This window comes from Coptis chinensis, chromosome 6, assembly GCF_015680905.1.
Source record: "Coptis chinensis isolate HL-2020 chromosome 6, ASM1568090v1, whole genome shotgun sequence".
NCBI lineage: Eukaryota > Viridiplantae > Streptophyta > Magnoliopsida > Ranunculales > Ranunculaceae > Coptis > Coptis chinensis.
In genome coordinates, this window is record NC_141461.1 from 3355301 (window position 1) to 3377463 (window position 22163).

Consider the following 22163-nt stretch of genomic DNA (forward strand, 5'->3'; position numbering starts at 1 on the left):
AAGGCGTGATGAGCTGATTAGTGTTGTACGTTAAAATATCAAGTGTGAGATGCAAACTAGCGATATATATCGGAACTTAGAACACTCCGGCATATAAGAAATGTCGGTTCTGTTTAGTTAACTGGGTTGAAATTGACGGCATTGACAAAGAAGAAGAAGATGGGCATAGGAGCTTTACCTTCTCCACAAAGATTTCCTAATCCCAGAAATACCCCAACCCCAGCACACCTCTTAACCACAGCTGCTGCTCTTCGCGTGGGCAATATCGTCACTCTTCGCACTCCCAACCACCTTCACCTTCTCCTTCGCTCTTCCTTCAAGGTAACTTTATATTCTTTCTTTTTCAGCTTCATACTTTAAATTCATACTACTCCTCAAATTTAAGCTGCCCAAGGATGAAATTTTGTCATTACTTGATGTACAAGTTTGTCAGAGAAAACAAGCAATGCAATAAAATGACTAGTGTTTATGTTTCCAATAAAGAACCATTATTTAAACTGTTTACGATATCACTATGGTATTCGAGAACGGAAACAGAATCACTCTATGTCAATACTTGTAATTAGGATATTAGGATATATAATCATTTCATGCAATCAACAGGAATTCACTCATTTTGCTCATGTGCATGGATTTAAGGATGCCTGGAATGAAAGAGTAGTATTATTATTCAAGGGGGTTGAGTTTCTTGAATCACGTGTTTCCATGTCCAATACATGTTCATCTTGCTTATACTACTTTGGCAACAACGGAAGTATAAGTGGTTTTGGAGATGAGAGGAAACCATTTCTGGAGACACCTAGCAGAAATGCCAGAAAACCCTTCAATGGAAGACTATGGACTAATGTCCTCATTGCAATCAATGTCTTGTGAGTATAAAATATCTTGAAATCGGATTGTTCTACTTCTCCTATGATAAAAATTGAAGTGCACTTGGCTTTAACTTGAAATGTCTTAAAAAAAAAAATTCCTGCCCTACTTTCGTTCAACCACACATGAATGAATAAATGGTGTATTCTCGGAAAACCTATATTATCCACAGGAATGTATTGAATCAAACAGGTCCTATGTGTTAATCTGGATAGTGTTATTGATATAAATTTTTTATTAAGCAATGATCATTTAGGTGTACCCTTTTATTTTACGGGAAAGAAGAACAGTACCTTATTTGATGGTTTTCTTTGGTCAGAGCATATGTTGCACAACTTGCAAGCCATGGAAAGCTGGTGCTCTGGGGAGCTAAGGTTTGAATAAGAAAATTGGTTTGCATTTATGATTTTCTTTCTATGTGCTCACTAAGATTCATAAGTATGTTATGTCTACAGATTAACAGCCTCATTGACAAAGGACAGTTATGGAGGTTGGCCACTTCATCCTTTCTTCATGCAAATGTTGGGCACCTCATGGTCTGGTATTGAACTTGCGTACTAAATCTGTGATGTTACTACTGATTTGTTAACTGAACAGCTTTTGTTTCTTTCAGGTCAATTGTTATTCTCTGAACTCTGTTGGTCCCACCATGGAGAATATCAGTGGTCCTAGAAGATTTCTTGCAGTGTATTTTACGTCTGCAATTGCAAGTAACAACTCATATACCTAATGTAATATACATTGTTCGCCAATGTCCATACCTTGGACTACGGATGTAGACGGGCCAACTCATGGGATTGGACTTTCATAGGGTAAGGCCATGTCTATTAAAGTAAATGCGCCTGGATCGTTTACATCCGTAGCAGCAAGATCCAGTTCATATTCTGATCCAATAGTTTCAAGAGTACAGGTTGCGCAGCAAGTTATTGGTTTTGCAAAGCACCTGCAGTTGGTGCTTCAGGGGCCATTTTTGGAGTGGTATGTAGTCTTGATTCAGTTTTATTGCATAATTCATACTTTGTTTTTTCACAAGGGCACTTCAAAAGATGAGTAAATTACAAATGGTGTAAACAACAAGGACACAACATGTATGCTGGTGTCTGATATGCTAAGTCCTAACAACCTGGTTGAAAGATCATATCTGCTTGACATTTGTGTGGCATGTGAAGGTTTTCATTCTTAACAAATGGATTGTCCATGACATAGAGGAAAGTTCGAACAAGTATATTGTGATAACAATATGAAATTCTGTAAGATACTGCGAATGGACACCATAAACCTGATGCACAAACTGTGTTGAAGTGTGTTCAGATGCGTCTGACATGTGAAATCATAACTTACTGATAACAACATGATGTTCCAAGCTATTGAACTGTAACAGCTTTACCTTTAGTAATGCCTTCCTGAAGGCCAAAACCATGTAAAACTCATTGCCATTTAGGTATAAATTTAGAGTTTTCAATCAATCATTTAACCTACACTTCAAGTTCTCTATTTATTTACTTATTTATTTTTCTTGATCTCTTATGCTTGAGCTCTTGTTGTACGACCAGGTTGGATCCTTTGCAGTCTTTGTACTAAGGCATAGAAGTCTCTTTGGGGGTGGGACAGAAGATTTGCAGCAAGTAGCACGTGTAATTGCCCTCAATATGGTATGGCTTTCTCTTCATCAAACAGTTTCAAAATAACTGACATTTCGCTAGAATCTAACTCAATAAATTGGAAAACATGTAGCTCAGCCATGTTAAATACTCCTTCTCAAGCTTTACCAATTTTAATAAACGATTCCTCAAAAACAGCAACTGCTTTTATTCTTAACCATTTTTTTATCATGATGTCTGGAGGTCTTACCTTCTCCTTTTGCATTGAGATTTAAAAATGACTTCATAACCATTTTTAATCATCCCAATAATTTTTTTTCTAGGCAGTCCACTGCTTCCAACCATTATAGCAGTTGTTATGGCGATCATAACATTAATTTGGCATGGTAATTATAATGCTTTCTTAAACTGTATAATATAAGCTAAATCCCAAGGAACTTATCCTAATTGTTCAGGTATCACTAAGTGAAGAGAAAATAAATTCTGCATAATAGTTTAAGATTAAAAAATTAAGCTTTTGAGTAAGATTCCAAATGGAAGTTAAAGACAGAGTACATACTGATTTTTTACCCTGTTGACTTAGATAGTGATTTGCCTTTTCATTGATTTTAGCTGGATATCTGATGAATAACTAAAGTGAATTCTGGTTGCAGGCTATCGGGATTTTATCAAAAGGCATTGATAACTGGGGGCATGTAAGTATACGTACAGCAGTGTAGATTTTAGGGGCAAATGCCTAACTAATTCTGGTCAGTTGTTCAACTCTGAAGTTCGGTTAGTCACCTAGCCGGCACCCTGCCATGTGCTTATTAAATGTGTTCTGTATGCAGCACATCTACCCTATGAGAAATATCACTTGACAAAATGTCCTAAAATGTGATCTACTACTCTACTAGTAACAGGAAAATAATAATGATAATAAAAACAATAATAATAGTGATACTAATAATAAATAAAAATACTTGTATTTTGAAGGATCTGCTTTGACCTGATATCACATTTTCAGGTAGGAGGGTTGCTTGGTGGAGCTGCTACATCATGGTTACTGGGCCCTGCATGGAGATACCAGTCCAAGTCTCAGGATGGGAGACCAATATATGCTGACAGAGCTCCAATTTCTTATCTCACAAGCTGGAAAAAATTAAAGTGAAGTACAGAATTCGTATATGCAATATCTGAAACACAGCTTGCTTGAGCTTATTATAATTGAAAATGATGTAATTGAAAAGAAGTCCTAAATTGCTTCTCATGTACACTGTCATACATCACTCATGATATAGTAACAAAGTTTCTTTTGTTTCTTTAAAAGTTATTACTTCTTGAGTTTCTTTTCTTGATATTTCTGTGAAGTACTTGAGGCATCGAGAAAATTTGTGGGAGCTAAAAATTTCCAATTCCCGAAGTTTCAAATGTTGAGGCTTTTACTAGTACTGATGTGCTCAGTGTTATATACAGTTTCAGAGCAACACATTTTTGCTTAAACGCATCTGAGTTTACTAGCTTACATACATAATATGCTTTTGGCGGAACAAAGAAAAAGAGAGAAGAAGAAAAGCAGATAGTGTCAGATGTCTTTATGGAAATTTGTGTTCCACGAAAGCAGCAAGTCTGAAAAACTGAAGTATGAATAATTGATTTAATTTTCTTAAATATTGAACATAATGAGGGAAAACGCCTATATTGAAAGAGTAGGGAAATATGCACCACCATATCCTCTCTTGAAATTCATCTGCATTTTCGAGAATGTACTAAGCAGAAGCAGAACAACGTCCAAACAGAATGTTTAGACAACTTAACCATGATGTGTCCTGCTTTCGTTACGTTAATATGGCTTTGTAGATTAATGGTGTGATGGGTTGATTACTTGAAAGAAATAAAACTTTTACAAGGGTTTTCTTCCAACAGTAAAGATTTTTAGGCAAAATTTGAATCATATCATAGCAATAATTCTAATTCATTCAATGGTGATTTTTTTTTTTTATTTGATCTATAATCAGATATATTTTAGAACCATACATGAGGACTAATCCAACATTAACAAAACCAACTAATACATGTAACCCCCCTAGTTATGCGGAACAACAAAAGTACTATTGTTTTTTGTCACTGGATATCTGGAATGGAGGGATCATCAACCGATTCATCCAGATTAGAAACCACAAATGAGGAGGAAGATCCAGCCAGCTCCTTAAGTTTCTCATTCACATTAGACTTTAAATGTTGCATAGCCTTCTGCATTATCTCAAGGTCACGCAGACTAAAACTTTCTAGTGGCCTGTTCAACCAGGCTTGGAAGGCAGCTACTTCTTTATTAGCTTTGAGCATCTTCCCTCGGATCACTTCTGCTTCCAACTGGTCACGCAAGTCGTTGTACTGTTGGTTGAGCTCATGTATAGTTACATTACGATAGGCTTCTAATGCTGTAGGAGCATCATCATCAGGGGCAGGGGCATTGTTAAGGTAGCGGTCTAACACAGTTTCTACATTTGGGTGGCCATAAGAATAGGCCTTACCCGCTGGAGAGTAGACAACAACAGCTGTTTGGGCACCACATCGGGTGCCAATTTCATTGGCCTTGGTGAAAACCCCAAGGCGACGCTTGGAAAAAGCTACTTGTAGGCGTTCATGGTTTTCAATCTTTTCAATATCAATCTTCTTGCGCCCTGCTGTTTTCTTGGGCATATTGAGAGAAGATGGAAGAGAAGAATAAGAAGAGAAGCTTGTTTGGACAAAGAAGGTTACATAGAGAGCTACCAAAGATAAAAACCTATAAGGAGTGAGGAGTCAAGTGGGTTGAGGACTTAGATATATAGCAACCTCAAGGCTACTTGAAATTTTTTTTTTTTTCCTCTATTTTTGTACATTCCATTATTTACATCTTTGTAATAGTTTAGTCACCAAATTTGAAAATTGCAATATCCTAAATGAATTTGAAGAATATTTGGTAGTACTAGAAAAAGAAAATCATTAGTTTGGCCGGTAATCAAAATTAAGTAACTGTTAGGGGGACGCGGCTAGGACAAGGCGAGGCACGGTGTAGAAACCACATTGCTTGGTGACTAATGAGGTGCATTTTAAGTATGCATATATCTATTATAAATTGTCTATAAGCGGCCGTGAACAATTGTCCAACGGTCTGGTTTTGATAAATTTTGTGTTTAAAAGGTCAAAAGTTCCTTCCAAATTTGCTCCTTGTTGCTGTGTGTATGTTTTTTGGTAAGATTTTAACCATACATAATCTTAGAAAAAGACACTTAAGGAAGCAGTTTAAATTTTGTTGTCCTTTGTGCTTAGCGAATCTGTGAATCGCATTTGGCTCCTTCACTGAAACCGGGCACGGGGCACACCCAGTAGACTATTGAGTATTGATAGAGGTATAAATGTAGCATGGAACTGGAGAGTTCTTGACTTCTTGTAAGGCTCTTCATTTGGTGCCTGAACTGTTGAACTCGTAAAGGGTATACGGTTAGAGAGGAATATAAGGCAATTTAGCTTCATTTGGGAGGCGGGAGGCCGGCCTTGGTACATTGATCTGAGTCTATTTGTTGGGTTACTTGTATTATGGAAATTAGCTTTCGGAACATGAGCTTTTGGCTCAGCGGTTGGGTTCAAAACTCACTATCAGTGCCTTCTGAGAGTTTCCATAATGTAGCTTGAAGGAGTATAGTTAGCCTTCTGGCCTTGTTGGTTGTTCTGCTAGAGCTAAAGGTGGCTCCATGTTTGATCGAGGCCAAGTAGAGGTGGTGTGACTGCTGGAGCTAAATGTAGTTGCAGTTGCATCCACCACTTAATAGCGTTGCCCAGGCACTGTTGAAACTTCTTCTGCATTCCCTCCCCTTGAGCTTGAGTACCTTCCGAATTAAATTACAAACATCACTCCAGTTCATATATTCAATAGTCACTTTACTCAAATTAATTTAATTTCTTTGAAGGCTAAATCATTTCAAGTCAATGCTAATTTTTTTTTAATGCTAACACTGCTCACCCACATTCTATCAATATAAGGAAAGCCCAAAGTTACCTGCTCTTAACGAAGATATACGCGGCATAGTCTGGATAGGGACAGAGCGGTTGAGATTACATTCCCTCATTCATTGTTATTTTTTTTGGAAGAAATCACCCAAGAGGAATTTCTTCATTCAAATTTCTTTTATACTGGGTTTCTGATCCACTTATGCTGTTATACTCTTAGTATTGAGCCAAAGATGGTCTCCGTGGAACTACGGTGGAAGTAAGACTGCCACACGAGAAACTCAGAGAAAACATGAACCTCGCTGTTCTAAGTTGGCCCTGAGAATTGCATGCATTCTCTAGATTCTGTTTGTTCTACCAGAGGCTTACTAATCGAAGTTTTTTTTTCACCTCTTAGTGTTTTTGTGTTTGGATCAAACCAGAAGACCCTGGGATTGATCACGTATAAGTCAAAATTTGTGCAAACTTGCCTACTTTGGCGAAATTTAATCCCATGACTGTCTCCCTGGCTAAACCTTTTACTAGACAGCAGTCAGCAGGTACTGGTGTTGCCAAAACTACAGTACACAACAAGGGCTAAATGTTTCATGTCCAATGGTTTTTGTTACAGCTGAAATCAATTAGAGGATTGAAGTTTTGGAGTGGAAAGATGAATCATAAATATATTCCTTCAAATATTACTTATATCTTATTCTTTTATTTCTGCTGGATTGATCTAAAACGTAAACACAGCTCATGGATGGAATTTACAATGCTAATGGACAGTGGTAAGATATCAATGATGATATTGATATTCTAAATGAGGGACACAACAATTATTTGGCACGCATTACTGGGTTTACAATGCTTGTATTAAAATTCATCTTCATCTCCCTCCTGTCCATCAGAACCCTGGTAATCATCGCCATCTTCAGAACTGTTCAATGCATTCGCCTCAATATGTTTAAATTTGTTGATCATATCTGTGACGTCAGAAACAAGGGCATTTTTCGCAGTTTTAATCACATCCATCCTCTGCACATTTTCTTCTGTATCCTCTTTTATAGTAGTGCATCATCTGCCTCCTGCCACTCTCCAAGCGTCCGGGAATGTAGCTGATCAATATATTTCTCATGAAGCGATATGTTTTTAATCTGCTTCAGAATTGCTGGACTTTCAAGTGGTGCTCTACTGGTGTTTCTGAATCTTGAGAGAGGCTTCTTGTGGGCTGACAATAACCTCTGGGTGCAGTTCTGACGAAAACTTTGTTTATCCAGTAAGAATTCTGGAGCGGAGGGTGTTTCTGGCTCTGGAGCACTATGGGTGAATAAAGTTGCTGTGGGTTCGAGAATTGAGAATATATCTGCTTTATAACCTTGGTTCACAGAGTTTTGCTTTTGCAGTAAATGTCTTACAGTTTTCTGCGTGAGACATTTGGTGCGTTTGTTTCCTCTTGACTTTTTGACATTCAACTCAGCAGGTTCAAGAAGTTTACTAGCAGAAAGTGAGAAATGACCCAAAGGAGATAAGTCTGTTCTCTTAGCTCTAGAACGAGACCGGGGTTGAGGAGTGATGGTGTCAGAGTGGAACTTATCAAAACAATCCTGTGCAGACTTTCCTGGCACCTGTAAAAAAAAAATGGCATCACATCAAAGAAAATTATCTGAGGTTCTTAATAAAATACAATGAGTTGCTGCTAGTCTCATAAATAAAGTTGAAAGAAAAGAATTATCAGATTGTTTCACCTGAAACATTAGGGCATATTACTATGAACTACTCAAACTAAAGAAGCAACAATTTTCTGGTTGATTTTTATTAGTTAATCGTGCTGCTACCTACTCTTAGTTGCTATACTTTTAAGCTTCAAAGTCCATGTGATATGCTTAACTTAATAACTTGTAATTACGGAAACAGAATTATCTTCTTGAAGTTCCTCCACATGAGGATATCTGGCATTGATTTACAGATTCCATCTTAAAGACAATATCATGATCCAGCAGAAAAAAAAACAACAAATTGAACAGCACTCATATAGTTCAACAGCAGTATCACAGATGTATGATAAACACACCAGACCTTATTGGTTACTCTAACAGGTAGGTACAAATTCTAAGAGGAGTATATACAACCAATCTAAGATAAGAAGCACAGGAGCAAACATACCAGCTTTAAAATCTTCTTCCAGAAGTGGGGAGACGGATTTGCAGTAAAGTAAGCTCTCTGCAACGCTGATTCTTGATCTTGCGTCCACCCATGAGCACCACATTTTTCACCACGTTGACTGCTTGTCGACTTATCCTCTGTTTCTTTCCTTGACCCACTTATGGGTTTAACACATTTACTCACCTCATTCTTGGGTTCAACTAAACTCTTCGAACTTTTTCCATGGCAAACTAGTTGTGTTTTCTTTGGCAATAGGTTTTCTATGGAAGTTAGAGGAAGGCGCAATTCTGTGGAAGTGCTTTTGTTTACTTCTTGAAGACCAGAATTTTCCTTCATGTCACAATTACCATTAGTTCCACAACCGACGTTTCTCTTCTTCTTCTCCTTTCCTTTTCCGGGACTGTTAAAAGGAGATATTACAGAACCAATTCTTTTTCTGCCTTTCGGCATTATTGCAGATTCCTGGGATGATTTAAAGCCCACTTCATCTTCCTTAGAAAATTTTTGAGACCCTAAAACTACAACAGACTGCCTTCCTTGTTTTCCTGACTTCCCTACTCGGATACCTCCGGGCAAAACCTCTTTCAAGCCAGTCTTCTTGTCAATAATCGTAGGAGGTCTTCTAGAACCTTGAGACCCCTTAATCCCATTACTCATTCTCATTGATTTTTTCAAAGCATCGCTTGACCTCACACTACTCTGGTCGAGAAGTTCAGTATTGTACTTCACAATGGACAACCTAGGAGATCTTCTGCAGCCTTGAAAGCCCTCAACCCCATTGCTCTTCCTTATCGACTTTTTCAACTCATTGCTGGAACTCACACAATTCTTGTTTTTGACAATCTCAGTACTGCATTTCACAATGGAAAGCCTAGGAGATCTTCTGCAACCTACAGACCCCTCAACACAATTTACCTTCCTTGCCGATTGTTTCGACCCACTACAGAAATTCTTGTCGGAAATCTCAGTAGTGCACTTGACAATGGACAACCTAGGAGACCGTCTACAACCATCAACCACCCCATTCCTCATTCTTATCCCATTACTCAATTTGACACATTTCATCTTATCATCATCCCTAATAGAAACCCTAGAACCTTGAATACTCTCAACACCATAACTCTTTTTAATCAATTCTTTTCATATCTTACACTTAACATACCCAGTAGTTAAATTTCTTCTAGAACTCTCATAAGCTTGTTTGCAAGATATGTTTTTTTATAGAATAAGATATTGGTGAAGTGAATACCTGTGTTTCCTTTGCATCCAGAATTCTCTTTGATATTCTCAAGAGTGAGTATTCAGACATGGTCTTCTTCTTTTTTATTGCAAAGTATATTTTTCTGGGATCTTTGTACTATCTCTGACACAGTGAAACCTGGAGATGAGATGCAAAATATATCAAAATGAAAAAACAAGTAAAACAAATTCCATCAATAGAAAAAACTCGATGCAACATTGCAGGTCTGCAAATACAAATTCTGATCCACCACTCAAAATCAAAACATATTCCATCAAAAAAGTAACATATCTACACAACATCTGAACCACCAGATCAACATTTTCACTTCTCTCTTCTTTATTCCGACAACCACACTTTCTTCTTCTTCAAACTCTTCTCCCTTTGAGTTTTAAGGTCTTGGCTAAAAAGCCCCAAACTTGGGCTTCTCTCATTTTCATTAAAGTTTAATTTTTTAGTCCAAAAATACAATCTTTTTTACTGTTTTTCAACAATGAGTTCAAATGGTGTTGATGAAGATGATGTAGTGGGCACAAATGAGGTTAAAGAAGTAGTAATGGGTACAAATGAGGATGAAGAAGATGTGAAAATGAGTGATAGTGAAGAAGAAGAAGGTGGGTTTTCAGACAATGATATAATGGAACTGGTTGACAACATTCTCTCATCTGAAAAACCAGAACCATCTTCAAAAAATGATAAAGCTTCAACTTCAACTGCAATGGAGCTAGAAGATGAAGATGATGATGATGAAGAAGATGAAAGAGTTGAAGAAGTAGCATTTACTGAAGAGGGGTTGAGTAAATTGTGTAGAGAAGCATCAAGGTCGTTTTTTAAGGAGTATGGTTTGTTAAGTCATCAGATTCACTCTTATAATGATTTTGTTGAAAATGGAGTGCAGAAAGTTTTTGATGATATTGGAGAGATTGATGTTGAGCCTGGTTATGATCCTTCAAAGAAAGGAGGTGATGGTGGTTGGAGGAGAGCAAAAGTGAAGTTTGGGAAGGTTAAGTTGGAGAAACCTATGTTTTGGAGTAATGATAGTGGTAAAGCTTTGAAGTTTTTGCCTAGACATGCAAGGTTGCAGCATATGACTTATTCTTCTAGGATGAAAGTCGAAATCGACTTTGAGGTATACTTAAAAACTCTGCATTTTACTTTGTATGAAGAGAAAACTGTGTAAATAATTTTGTGAATAAATAAAGTATTAAGTAATGGGGGTGATGAACACGAGTAATGCAGCTGTTGTTTGAGCTTGGATGGTTGTCATCTATGCTCTTTTGGTTAGCATTGTTGTTTGTTTGGGGTTTCTAGTTGCACTTCTCGAGTATTCATCGTCTTCTGTGACGCAAGGCTTTAAAAAAATATTCTTTTAGGATGGAAATGGGTAAAACTTAAAAACTTTGCGTTTTACTTTGTTTTGAGGAAGTATTGTATCATGTTTATGAACAAACAAATTGAACTAAGGGGGGTGATGAACACGAATACTGTGTTTTGGTTAACAGTGCTGGTTGTTTGGGGTTGCTAGTTGCGCTTGTGTTCATCGACATTTTCTTCGCAGATCCGTAGATGGGGGTCCAGTGGATTTCCCATTGATGGAGGTTTGGGTGTTTAGGATGTGACATATTGCTAGTTGTCATTGGTTTGTTGGATATCTTATAGCGTGTTCCGTATATATTCTGTTTTTGACTTACCTCTCATTTGTTGTTATTATTTCTTTTGGAACTAAATCATGCTGTTTTTTTTCCTCCTTCATAATCCATCAGGTTTTTAAACTAGAGAATAAATCTAGTGACAAGTTCAAGACTGGGAAAGAAACATATACTCAAAAGGTTGGTATAAGCGAGGAAAAGAAGGAAGTTGTGATTGGCCGAATACCTGTAATGGTGGGTTCTAACCTTTGTTGGATGAATGGAAAGGAGAAGGATGATTGTGAATTTGATCATGGAGGCTATTTTGTGGTCAAGGGTGCAGAGAAGGTAAAATTAACTCCTCTCATAGTTGATGCTTCATTTTCTGTTTGTTTTCCTATTACATACATTCTCGGGGTCCACATAAATGTGTAAAATCAATAGAGTTCTTTTGTGGTTTGATTTATGAAAAATAAGATGGTCAAAACCAAGGATTTTTTGCTATCAGGAAATCAATACTGCGTTGGATATTTAGGTCATGACAAAGGAAGCTAACTCAATATCATACAGCATATCTGTGGTCCCTACTGATTGTGGTATGCACTGTTTCATGAATTGGAGTTACTGAATATAAGTAGTAACTTTACATATCCTTCATCCCTAAATGGGCTTGTGTAGTACTGTAGTCTGGAAAATTTACTTTACTGAACGGGTGATTATATTTATGAAGTGTGGTTTTTATTAGACGTTTTGGTGATAATCTCCCTATGATGTCAATTGCAGGCCTTTGTTGCACAAGAACGGATTTCCTTGAAGAGACTTTGGGTTTTTGATCAACCAAACTGGAATATTTCTTATCGTACTGAGATTAGGAGGCTAAGAGTTGATTTGAAAATAGAAGAAGTGAGTGCTTCTGAATGTGAACATCTTCAAAGAACAAAGGTCCTTAATGTGCACTTTTTGGGGTGTACAATTCCTCTCTGGGTGTTCCTTTTTTCCCTTGGTATGCCATCAGACAAAGAAATCATTGAAATGATTGACTGCAATCTGAGTGATGAGAGCTCTGTGAAATTACTCCTCTCAACCATCAGTTATGCGGACGATCGGCATGAAGGTTTCCGCAGAGGAGGATATTCTTCCAAAAAGATTGATGAGCTGATTAAGGGAACAAGATTTCCTCCAAAGGAAAGTACCAGAGACTGTTTGGACAAGTATTTATTTCCTACGCTTACCAGGTCTAAACAAAAGGCTTTGTTTTTGGGGTACATGGTAAAGCGTCTCTTACAGTCGTATTCTGGACAAGGGAAACCTGACAACAAGGATGATTTTAGAAACAAGAGGTTGGACTTAGCTGGAGAGCTGCTTGAACGGGAGCTGCGAAATCATATTAAACATGCTGAGAGGCGGATGGTAAAGGCCATGCAGAGAGATCTCTATGGAGAACGCAGTCTGCGGCAAATTGAACACTATCTTGATGCTTCACTTATCACTAACGGTCTTACGAAGGCCTTTTCAACTGGAGCTTGGTCACATCATTTCAAATACTCGGAGAAGATAAATGGTGTGGTTGCAAACCTTAGGCGAACGAATCCCTTGCAAACAATGTGTGATATGAGGAAAACACGTCAGCATGTCCAGTATTCCGGGAAGGTCGGAGATGCTAGGTTCCCGTAAGTGTCATTCATGAACTTCTAGAAATCTTTTTGATGTGTTATTTCTTATTCTTCTCATATATTTACTTATTTACTTACCACTTTTTACTTTAGGTGGTTGTAAGCCTTAATAAAGTGCTTTCGTTTTTTTTTTTTTTTTGGTTCACTCTTGTATTTGTAGGCTTCCTCGGCCTATTCTTATTTTTACTGTTAATGAAATTCAACTTTACTGAGCTAAAAAGAAAGGGTGCTTTCCTGATTTCAAACTTGAATGCCATCTGTAAGCTGTCATTTTGTGGGTTCTTAGAAGTATTGCATTCATCTTAGACATCTTGTTTCCTTTCCTACCTTTTTGATTGGCAATCCATTGTTGTACTGAAGAATTCTGTTTTTGCATAGGCATTGTCCTTAGAATATCGGGCACTTTCGTTGTCAGTAATTCCTTGGAATGCTCTTCAACACTGTTGCACCTTATTGTAGGTCATACTCACAATTATTTACATGTGCCATCAGTAGGTAATGCACGTAAAGGCTCCTGTCATGAATTTTTAGAAAATTTATAGGAAATTGGAACCTTTAGTTTGAACTTTTAGTTGATTTTTGTTTCACATCAAGATCTTTTCATCTTGCTTTTAGGTCTGTAACCTTATATTCATCCTCCCAAACATTTTTTTTTATGAATTTCTATCTGCACTATGCTAGTTCTGAAGAATCTACCTTAATTGAATTTCAATGCTTGTAAATTTTTTGTCCAACTTTGAATGTGATTGTTTTGGATTTTACTTTCCTGTTAAATAATGTTATTTGATGTAGCATCTTTTGTAAAAGGAAGGAACATATTCTGATGTTTTTACACTGGCTTTGCTTCACATGCCCTCAAAAAGCATTTCTCTGAGCTCAATTACATGCATTAACAGACTTAACTGTATTTGAATGGGGTTTTTTTTATATGATTGTAGCTGTCTTTGATTTTTAATCTGTTTATTAATAGATTTGCTGTTAGATTCATCTTGGTATTGTTATTCTGTATTAAATGTTTTTTTTTCTGGATGCAGACACCCTTCTCATTGGGGGAAATTGTGTTTTCTTTCTACGTCGGATGGAGAAAACTGTGGGCTTGTAAAGAATATGGCCATCACTGGAATTGTCTCCACAAACTTGATTCAGCCTTTACTGGGCATACTATTGGTGTGCGGAATGGAGAAATTGAGTGATGATCTTTCTCCTTTGTCATTGAAAGGAAAGAATAAGATTTTTCTGAATGGGGAGTGGGTTGGAGTATGCAGGGATTCTCTTTCACTTGTAAACACTTTGAAAAGGAAACGTCGCAGCAAGGAAGTCCCACCCCAGGTAATGTCTTTTACTGTAGCATCTAGGCAGTATTACTCCTTCACAAGGTCTACCTTGATGTTTTGTTTTTTGTATTCGCTTCTTTTGTTTGTGTGTTTATCCATACGCTAAACCTCAGACCAACTATATGTGTTTTTGTATATGTGTTTTTGTTCCTTAAGATACTGGATTCCACTAATTATGTTAAGGTACCAATTAAGTTGTGTCTATTTGATGGCGAACCTATTCTAGTGTGTATTTTTTTTGCTCGGTAAAAGAGATATTCCATTAATAAAAGAAAAGTAGGCTGAGAAGGCCTACATTACAAGAGAACAACCGAAAAATAAATATTTACAAGCGATGAAACAAAACATAAGAAGAAAAAACAAAAAACCCCTGACATGCACTGTCACCCCATGTCTAAAAACATAAGACAATCCCATCTAGCAACAAAATCCTCAAAGAAGCATCCTCTAAACTCTTTGAAGACTTTAGACCACCGAAATAACAAAGCTTTTATCGAGAGAATTGTCTTCTTACGCAAAATAGAGATGCCATCAAAGTGACGACGGTTTCGCTCTAGCCAAATGCCCCACATGATCGCAAAAGGTAATAAGCTCCACATGCGATTTCCAGAAGAAGAGAAAGGGCCATGACTCCAACCTTTAAGCAAATCCAATACCCGGCCCGGGCATACCCAATTCATTCCAGACTTGGGTAATTTAGTATTCATTGTTAGTGGAACTAAGTCACTTCAAGGAGAAAAAGAGGAACAATTAGTGTATTTTTGTTACCTTCTTTTATTTGTATGTTTGAGCATGCACTAAACTTCCCTCCAATTGTTCCTCCTTTTCTCCTTGAAGTGACTTAGTTCCACTAACAATGAATACTAAATTACCGAGCAAAAAAAAAACAATGAATACTAAATTAATTCTGTCCAATTGGCATCAGTTCATGGTTTTGCGTATGTGACTTGTGACCATCCAGATCAAACCCATGTATCACAACTAACTTCAAGAGGTGCAGATTGCAGGGCATCCATAAAATGGATAATGACACATCATAGAGAATATCACTATGCTTATAACTGAATAGTTTTTCTATCATTGGCTAAATAGGAGTTCCCTGCTCTTGTTCTAAATACCCGAGCTTCTTTTAAGCAAATACCACACTTGTTTAATTTTGAGACGAACGCCTCCATTTGATCTTGCAATCTTTAATGGTTAAAGCCTATATGAGTGCTTGATATACTTCACCTCAAAACTTGTTGTCAAGGACATTCAGACGCATGTTGACAACATAATTAATGCTAATTATCTTGCAAGGTAAGGGCCTTCCTTTGATCTTGCAAGCCTAATTCCTAAGCATATGTTATCCTCATCCCAAACTTGTTTTTGAGGCAGTCTTTTAGCTCTTGGATTTAATATACCATGTGGCCTCTGGCCTGTGATTACAAGATCTTCGACATAGATAATAAGCGATGTGTGCTGCATTATTTGCTCATATGTTATTTCCTGCATAAATATGTTAAAAACTGAAACCAAGGGGCAATGACTATTTTAATTTTATGTAAGGATCTTTTTTTACTCTATCAACATTGCGAAAATGAGAAGGGGGGGAGCTATCCATATGAATCTTTTAACTAAGTTTTTTTAATTTTCTATGAAGAAGAATGGCATTCTTATATACAATTATTCAAGTTACCTAGAACAGTTTGCTGCCAGCTATTGAAGGTCCCTTGTAGAATTGATGGAGATGGCACAATCAGTATAATCAATCGCCCCATCCATATAATTCCGTATTGTGTATGCATTTATAGTGAAACGTCATAATTTCTAAATATGTGATGGTACTGTAGGTCGAAATCAAAAGGGATCAGCAACAAGAGGAGGTCCGTATATTTACTGATTCTGGGAGAATCCCGACCCCTTTTTGGTTGTTGAAAATCTGAAGAAGATAAATTTGTTGAAAGGAGGTTACAACATACACTCTCTAATGAATGAGGGAGTAATAGAGCTTGTTGGGATTGAAGAAGAAGAGGACTGTCAAACTGCATGGGGAGTGAAGTATCTTTTCTCAGAAGAAAAGGTCTACACACACTGTGAGTTGGATCCATCTTTTCTTTTGGGCCTAAGCTGTGGTATCATACCATTTACCAACCATGACCATGCTAGGAGGGCTCTCTACCAATCTGAGAAGCATTCCCAGCAAGCAATTGGTTTCTCCACGACAAACCCAAAAATTAGAGTTGATACTTTGTCTCATCAGCTGTACTATCCCCAAAGACCTCTTTTCCGAACAGTGATTTCTGATTGTCTTGGAAAACCCGAGTATCCCTTAGGGAAAAATGTGCATCCAATGTCTGAAATCTACAATGGACAGAATGCCATTGTGGCTGTAAATGTTCACCAGGGGTACAATCAAGAAGATTCATTAGTCATGAATCGAGCTTCGTTAGAGCGTGGCATGTTCCGAACAGAGCACATCCGTTGTTACAAGGCCGAGGTTGAGAACAAAGAGATACTTGAAACTAAACGGATGAAGTCAAAGGATAAGATAGACTTTGGTAAAATGCCTAGCAAGATTGGACGTGTTGACAGCCTTGACGACGATGGGTTTCCCTTTATAGGTGCGAACTTGCAGAGTGGTGATATAGTCATTGGCAAGTGTGCAGAATCTGGGGCAGATCACAGCATCAAACTGAAGCACACTGAAAGAGGGAAAGTGCAAAAAGTTATCTTGTCAGCAAATGATGAAGGGACAAATTTTGCAGCTGTTTCTCTCCGACAGGTATATCCCCTATTTCCTTCTCTATCTCTCAGACTTGATTGTTTGATTATGATAATTTTCGAATCAGTTTCTAATAATTATTGGTGGAAGTCAGAACGTTTTTGTCTGTATTCTACTTAGCGAAGTTTCCATGTGAGATATGCATGTTTAAGGAATATATGTTTATATCTAAATCACATTGACTCAGAATCTCAGATACACATGTTGGTGTCTGACAAGGATACGGAATGTCCAACACAACGAGCTATATGACGTATAGGACATGGAGACAAGTAATTAAAAAGAATATTATTGTTATTACACGATTGATTCTTGGGGTCAAGACCTTACAAAGCACCTCCTTACAAGTAAATAATTATGAAAGTGGCATTTCATGATGCTGTAACTATGTTCAGAGATTATTTGCTTAGTCTTTTAGGGTATAGAAGAAACACTAGTTTGAAATTGAATGCACAACGTGTCCATGTATCTGTGTGTGCGGCACGGATTATGAAGTGTCCATGTTACTTAGGTTTATATCGCATGTAACAAGTATTTCCAGTCATGCTTCAAACATCAGTTTCAAAAAATAAAAATAAGACAGCTGACTTGTTTGGGGAAGAAAAAAAATTGAGGTTGATTTTGAGAAATCTCTTCCACAGAACAAAAGGTGGTAAATTACATATTTGAATTCTTGGATGCAGGTTCGATCACCAATTGTAGGAGACAAATTTTCAAGCATGCACGGTCAGAAAGGCGTTATAGGTCTATTGGAGTCTCAAGAGAATTTCCCGTTTACACATCAGGGGATAGTTCCAGACATTGTCATAAATCCACATGCATTTCCCACCCGACAAACTCCTGGCCAGTTGCTTGAGGCAGCTTTGGGGAAAGGAATCGCTTGTGGTGGTTTGATGAGATATGCTACTCCTTTCACAACTCCTTCAATTGATCATATAACAGATCAGCTGCACAGGTAATATTCAGGATTAAGACATTTAGTATGATTGTTTCCCCTATTGCCGCATTATTTGGGATCAAATGTTTCCTCTCCATCTGTTGAGCTGTGTTTGCTTTGCTGCCGAACCACGCCAACTTGGATGCAAATTGGACGTTTTTCTAAAGAAAGTTTCCTTACTATAACTGACTATATGCTCACAATGAGAAAAATGAATATGGCTGATCCTTGGTAATATTGTGTGATCAATTGATATTGAACAAGATAATGTCTTTTATGTGCGTCAGGTTTGTATCATGCAATTTTAAAAATGTTTACTTAATTAGACCATTGTAACACTTGGACCAAGTTCTTCTTACCTAAGCTTTAGGTTGAAGTGGTATTTTTTTTTATTAATTTTTGTTCCAGTAATCAGACTAGATCTGTATCTTACAGGGTTTGACAGTTTATTTAATCCATCAATTGACATTGCAGAGCCGGTTATTCAAGATGGGGACACGAGAGGGTCTATAGTGGTCATTATGGTGAAATGATGCGCTCATTGATCTTTATTGGGCCAACATTCTATCAGCGGTTGATACATATGGCAGAGGATAAAGTCAAGTTCAGGAACACTGGACCTGTGCACCCTCTCACACGACAGCCTGTAGCAGATCGGAAGCGGTTTGGTGGGGTCAAGTTTGGTGAGATGGAGCGTGACTGTCTTCTTGCCCATGGAGCTGCTGCCAACTTGCATGAACGCCTCTTCACTCTCAGCGACTTCTCCCAGATGCATATTTGTGGAAAATGCTCGCATATTTCAAATGTCATACAAAGATCGGTTGCTGGTGGAGGCAAGATTAGAGGGCCATTCTGCAGGTTCTGTGATTCTGCCGAGCATGTTGTGAAGGTCAATGTACCTTATGGGGCGAAGCTTCTCTGTCAGGAGCTATTCAGTATGGGAATTTCTGTGAAGTTTGGGACGGAGCCTTGTTGAGGACTGAAGTTTACATGCCCAATGGTTTACAGCTGACATTATCAATGCCAATTAGAGGACTGAAGTTTTGGAGTGGAAAGATGAATCATAAGTATATTCCTTAAATTATTACCTATATCTATTGTTTTATTTCTGCTGGGTAGAACTAAAAAGTATACACAGCACATGTATGGAATTTACAATGCTAATGGACTAATGGACAGTGGTAATGTCCAAATAATTGTAAATGAGAGCAGAACAAGTATTAGGCAGGCATTACAGAGTTTACAATAATTGTATTAAAATTCATCTTCAGCTCCATCCTGTCCATCAGAACCCTGGTAATCATCTTCATCATCGAAATCTTCAGAATTGTTCAATGCATTAGCCTCCATGTGTTTAAATTTATTGATCATATTTGTGGCGTCAGAAACAAGGGCATGCTTCGCAACTTTAATCGCGTCCATCCTCTGCACATTTTCTTCTCTATCCTCCTTTATAGTAGTGCATTGTCTGCCTCCTGCCACTCTCCTAGCATCCCGTGAATGTAGCCGGTCAATATATTTCTCATGAAACGCTAGGTTTTTAATCTGCTTTAGAACTGCTGGACTTTCAAGTGGTGCTTTACTGGTGCCTCCGAATCTGGAGAGAGGCTTCTTGTGGGCTGACAATAACCTCTGGGTGCAGTTCTGACGAAAACTTTGTTTATCCAGTAAGCATTCTGGAGCGGAGGGTGTTTCTGGCTCTGGAGCACTATGGGTGAATAAAGTCGCTGTGGGTTCGAGAATTGAGAATATATCTGCTTTATAACCTTGGTTCACGGAGTTTTGCTTTTGCAGTAAATGTCTTACAGTTTTCTGCGCCAGACATTTGGTGCTCTTGACTTTTTGACATCAACTCAGCAGGTTCAAGAAGTTTACTAGCAGAAAGTGAGAAATGACCCAATGGAGATAAGTCTGTTCTCTTAGCTCTAGAACGAGACCGGGGTTGAGGAGGAGTGATGGTGTCAGAGTGGAACTTATCAAAACAATCCTGTGCAGACTTTCCTGGCACCTGTCAAAAAAAAATTGCATCACATCAAAGAAAATACAATGAGGTTCCTAATAAAATACAATGAGTTGTTGCTAGTCTCATAAATAAAGTTGAAGAAAAGAATTATCAGATTGTTTCACCTGAAACATTAGGGCATATTACTATGAACTACTCAAACTAAAAAAGCAACAATTTTCTGGTTGATTTTTATTAGTTAATCATGCTTCTACCTACTCTTAGTTGCTAAACTTTTAAGGTTCAAAGTCCATGTGATATGCTTAATTAATAACTTGTAATTAAAGAAACAGAATTATCTTCTTGAAGTTCCTCCACATGAGGATATTTGGCATTGATTTACAGAGATCCGGCACACAAAAAAAACAACAAATTGAACAGCACTTACATAGTTCAATAGCAGTACCACAGATGTATGATAAACACACCAGACCTTATTGGTTACTCTAACAGGTAAGTACAAATTCTAAGAAGAGTACATACAACCAATATAAGATAAGAAGTACAGGAGCAAACATACCAGCTTTGAAATCTTCTTCCAGAAGTGGGGAGACGGATTTTCAGTGAAGTAAGCCCTCTGCAATGCTGATTCTTGATCTTGTGTCCACCCATGCGCACCACATTTTTCACCATGTTGACTGCTTGTCGACTTATCTTCTGTTTCTTTCCTTGACCCACATATGGGTTTAACACATTTACTCACCTCATTCTTCGGTTCAACTAAACTCTTCAAACTTTTTCCATGGCAAACTAGTCGTGTTTTCTTTGGCGATAAGTTTTCTATGGAAGTTAGAGGAAGACACAATTCTGTGGAAGTGCTTTTGTTTACTTCTCGAATACCACAGGTTTCCTTCACATCACAATTACCATTAGTTCCACGATTGAGGTTTCTCTTCTTCATCTCCTTTCCTTTTCCAGGGGTGCTAAAAGGAGATATTACAGAACCAACTCTTTTTCTGCCTATCGCCATTCTTGCAGATTCCTGGGACGATTTAAAGCCCACTTCTTCTTCCTTAGAATTCTTTTGAGACACTATAACTACAAGAGACTGCCTTCCTTGTTTTCCCGACTTCCCTGCTTGGATACCTCCGGACAAAACCTCTTTCAAGTCAATATTTTCAGGGGTCTTCTAGAACCTTGAGACCCCTCAATCCCATTGCTCATTCTCGTGGATTTTTTCAAAGCATCGCTTGACCTCACACTACTCTGGTCGAGAAGTTCAGTATTGTACTTCACAATGGACAACCTAGGAGATCTTCTGCAGCCTTGAAAACCCTCAACCCCATTGCTCTTCCTTATCGACTTTTTCAACTCATTGCTGGAACTCACACAATTCTTGTTTTTGACAATCTCAGTAGTGCATTTTGTTTGGGTAGAAACTCGCCCAAACACACCAATGGTTTCGTAAGGGGGGTTGTTGCAATGAACTGTTGAGACTGTACCTTCAATGGCTGCCTACGTATCCAAATCGTTCTCTGGAATCAAGTCTCTCAAATGAACGTAGTTCTTTTTTTAAGAGGAATGGGGTATTTATAGGATAATAATGATAAATATTATTTCCTTTATTGCTACAAAATCTTCTGTAATTATTATGTAAAGTCTTAATATGGAAGCGTATCTTGCCAAATATATTTTCTAAATCTGAAACTGTTATATCTAGCTTATGGTGCCATAATTTTGGGCAGACAGGCACGCCATAAAATTGGGCAGGCAGGCACGCCATAAAATTGGGCGGCTCTTATAGTGGTACCCAATGATGGTCGTTCGTAGGGTACAAATGCGATGGTACATACACGCCCCTCTCTTTGCTTGGGATGGAATTCGTTCCTTGCGGTGAAGAATAGACATCATATTACTATAAAAGAATGAAGCAGTGTGATCGAAATTTCTGCGATGCCATGCGAATAACTTAGTTAAGCAAGATGTTGATAGACACGATAAACCAGTTTGCATTTATACGGTCATTCCCGCTTGATTGCTATGTGATTTGTGATGAGTGG

The 22163-nt window shown here is 37.8% G+C and overlaps 4 protein-coding genes and 1 pseudogene across 5 annotated transcripts; 2 read left to right on the forward strand and 3 right to left on the reverse strand.

The window, feature by feature from the left end:
* Positions 1–3779, forward strand: RBL10 (RHOMBOID-like protein 10). The gene is made up of 9 exons (XM_086565675.1): positions 1–321; positions 604–869; positions 1190–1244; positions 1326–1406; positions 1484–1580; positions 1781–1848; positions 2424–2522; positions 3125–3166; positions 3478–3779. Exons 1-9 carry the CDS (start codon positions 160–162, stop codon positions 3619–3621), a joined length of 1014 nt encoding a protein of 337 aa, XP_086421801.1. The 5' UTR covers positions 1–159; the 3' UTR covers positions 3622–3779.
* Positions 3780–4574: 795 nt separating this feature from the next.
* On the reverse strand, positions 4575–5153 carry LOC147490789 (agamous-like MADS-box protein AGL62). The gene has a single exon (XM_086567111.1). It carries the CDS (start codon positions 5151–5153, stop codon positions 4575–4577), a length of 579 nt encoding a protein of 192 aa, XP_086423237.1.
* Positions 5154–7108: 1955 nt separating this feature from the next.
* LOC147490790 (uncharacterized) lies at positions 7109–9782 on the reverse strand. The gene is made up of 2 exons (XM_086565815.1): positions 8586–9782; positions 7109–8047 (listed from the first exon to the last, which is right to left on the reverse strand). The coding sequence occupies exons 1-2, from the start codon at positions 9648–9650 to the stop codon at positions 7484–7486; spliced, it is 1629 nt and encodes a 542-aa protein (XP_086421941.1). The 5' UTR covers positions 9651–9782; the 3' UTR covers positions 7109–7483.
* A 386-nt stretch (positions 9783–10168) lies between these two features.
* LOC147490791 (DNA-directed RNA polymerases IV and V subunit 2-like) lies at positions 10169–19435 on the forward strand. The gene is given in 8 exon segments (XM_086565590.1): positions 10169–10954; positions 11589–11801; positions 12237–13123; positions 14161–14455; positions 16293–16353; positions 16356–17224; positions 17908–18179; positions 18636–19435. Coding segments are annotated over 8 exon segments (3735 nt in total). The 5' UTR covers positions 10169–10318; the 3' UTR covers positions 19138–19435.
* LOC147490792 (uncharacterized) lies at positions 19079–21278 on the reverse strand (annotated as a pseudogene). The gene is made up of 2 exons (XR_015198432.1): positions 20684–21278; positions 19079–20169 (listed from the first exon to the last, which is right to left on the reverse strand). The product of XR_015198432.1 is annotated as an uncharacterized LOC147490792 (transcript).
* Between the last annotated feature and the right edge of the window lie 885 nt (positions 21279–22163).

Excerpts from the sequence above, each read along its gene's own strand:
- LOC147490789 (XM_086567111.1), bottom strand. The coding sequence starts at position 5,153 with ATGCCCAAGAAAACAGCAGGGCGCAAGAAGATTGATATTGAAAAGATT.
- LOC147490790 (XM_086565815.1), bottom strand. The coding sequence starts at position 9,650 with ATGAAATGTGTCAAATTGAGTAATGGGATAAGAATGAGGAATGGGGTG. Across the intron at positions 8,048-8,585 it reads GGAAGAAGATTTTAAAGCTG|GTGCCAGGAAAGTCTGCACA; the intron begins GTATGTTTGCTC and ends TTTTTTTTACAG.
- RBL10 (XM_086565675.1), top strand. The coding sequence starts at position 160 with ATGGGCATAGGAGCTTTACCTTCTCCACAAAGATTTCCTAATCCCAGA. Across the intron at positions 1,245-1,325 it reads TGGTGCTCTGGGGAGCTAAG|ATTAACAGCCTCATTGACAA; the intron begins GTTTGAATAAGA and ends TTATGTCTACAG. Across the intron at positions 2,523-3,124 it reads GTGTAATTGCCCTCAATATG|GCTATCGGGATTTTATCAAA; the intron begins GTATGGCTTTCT and ends TTCTGGTTGCAG.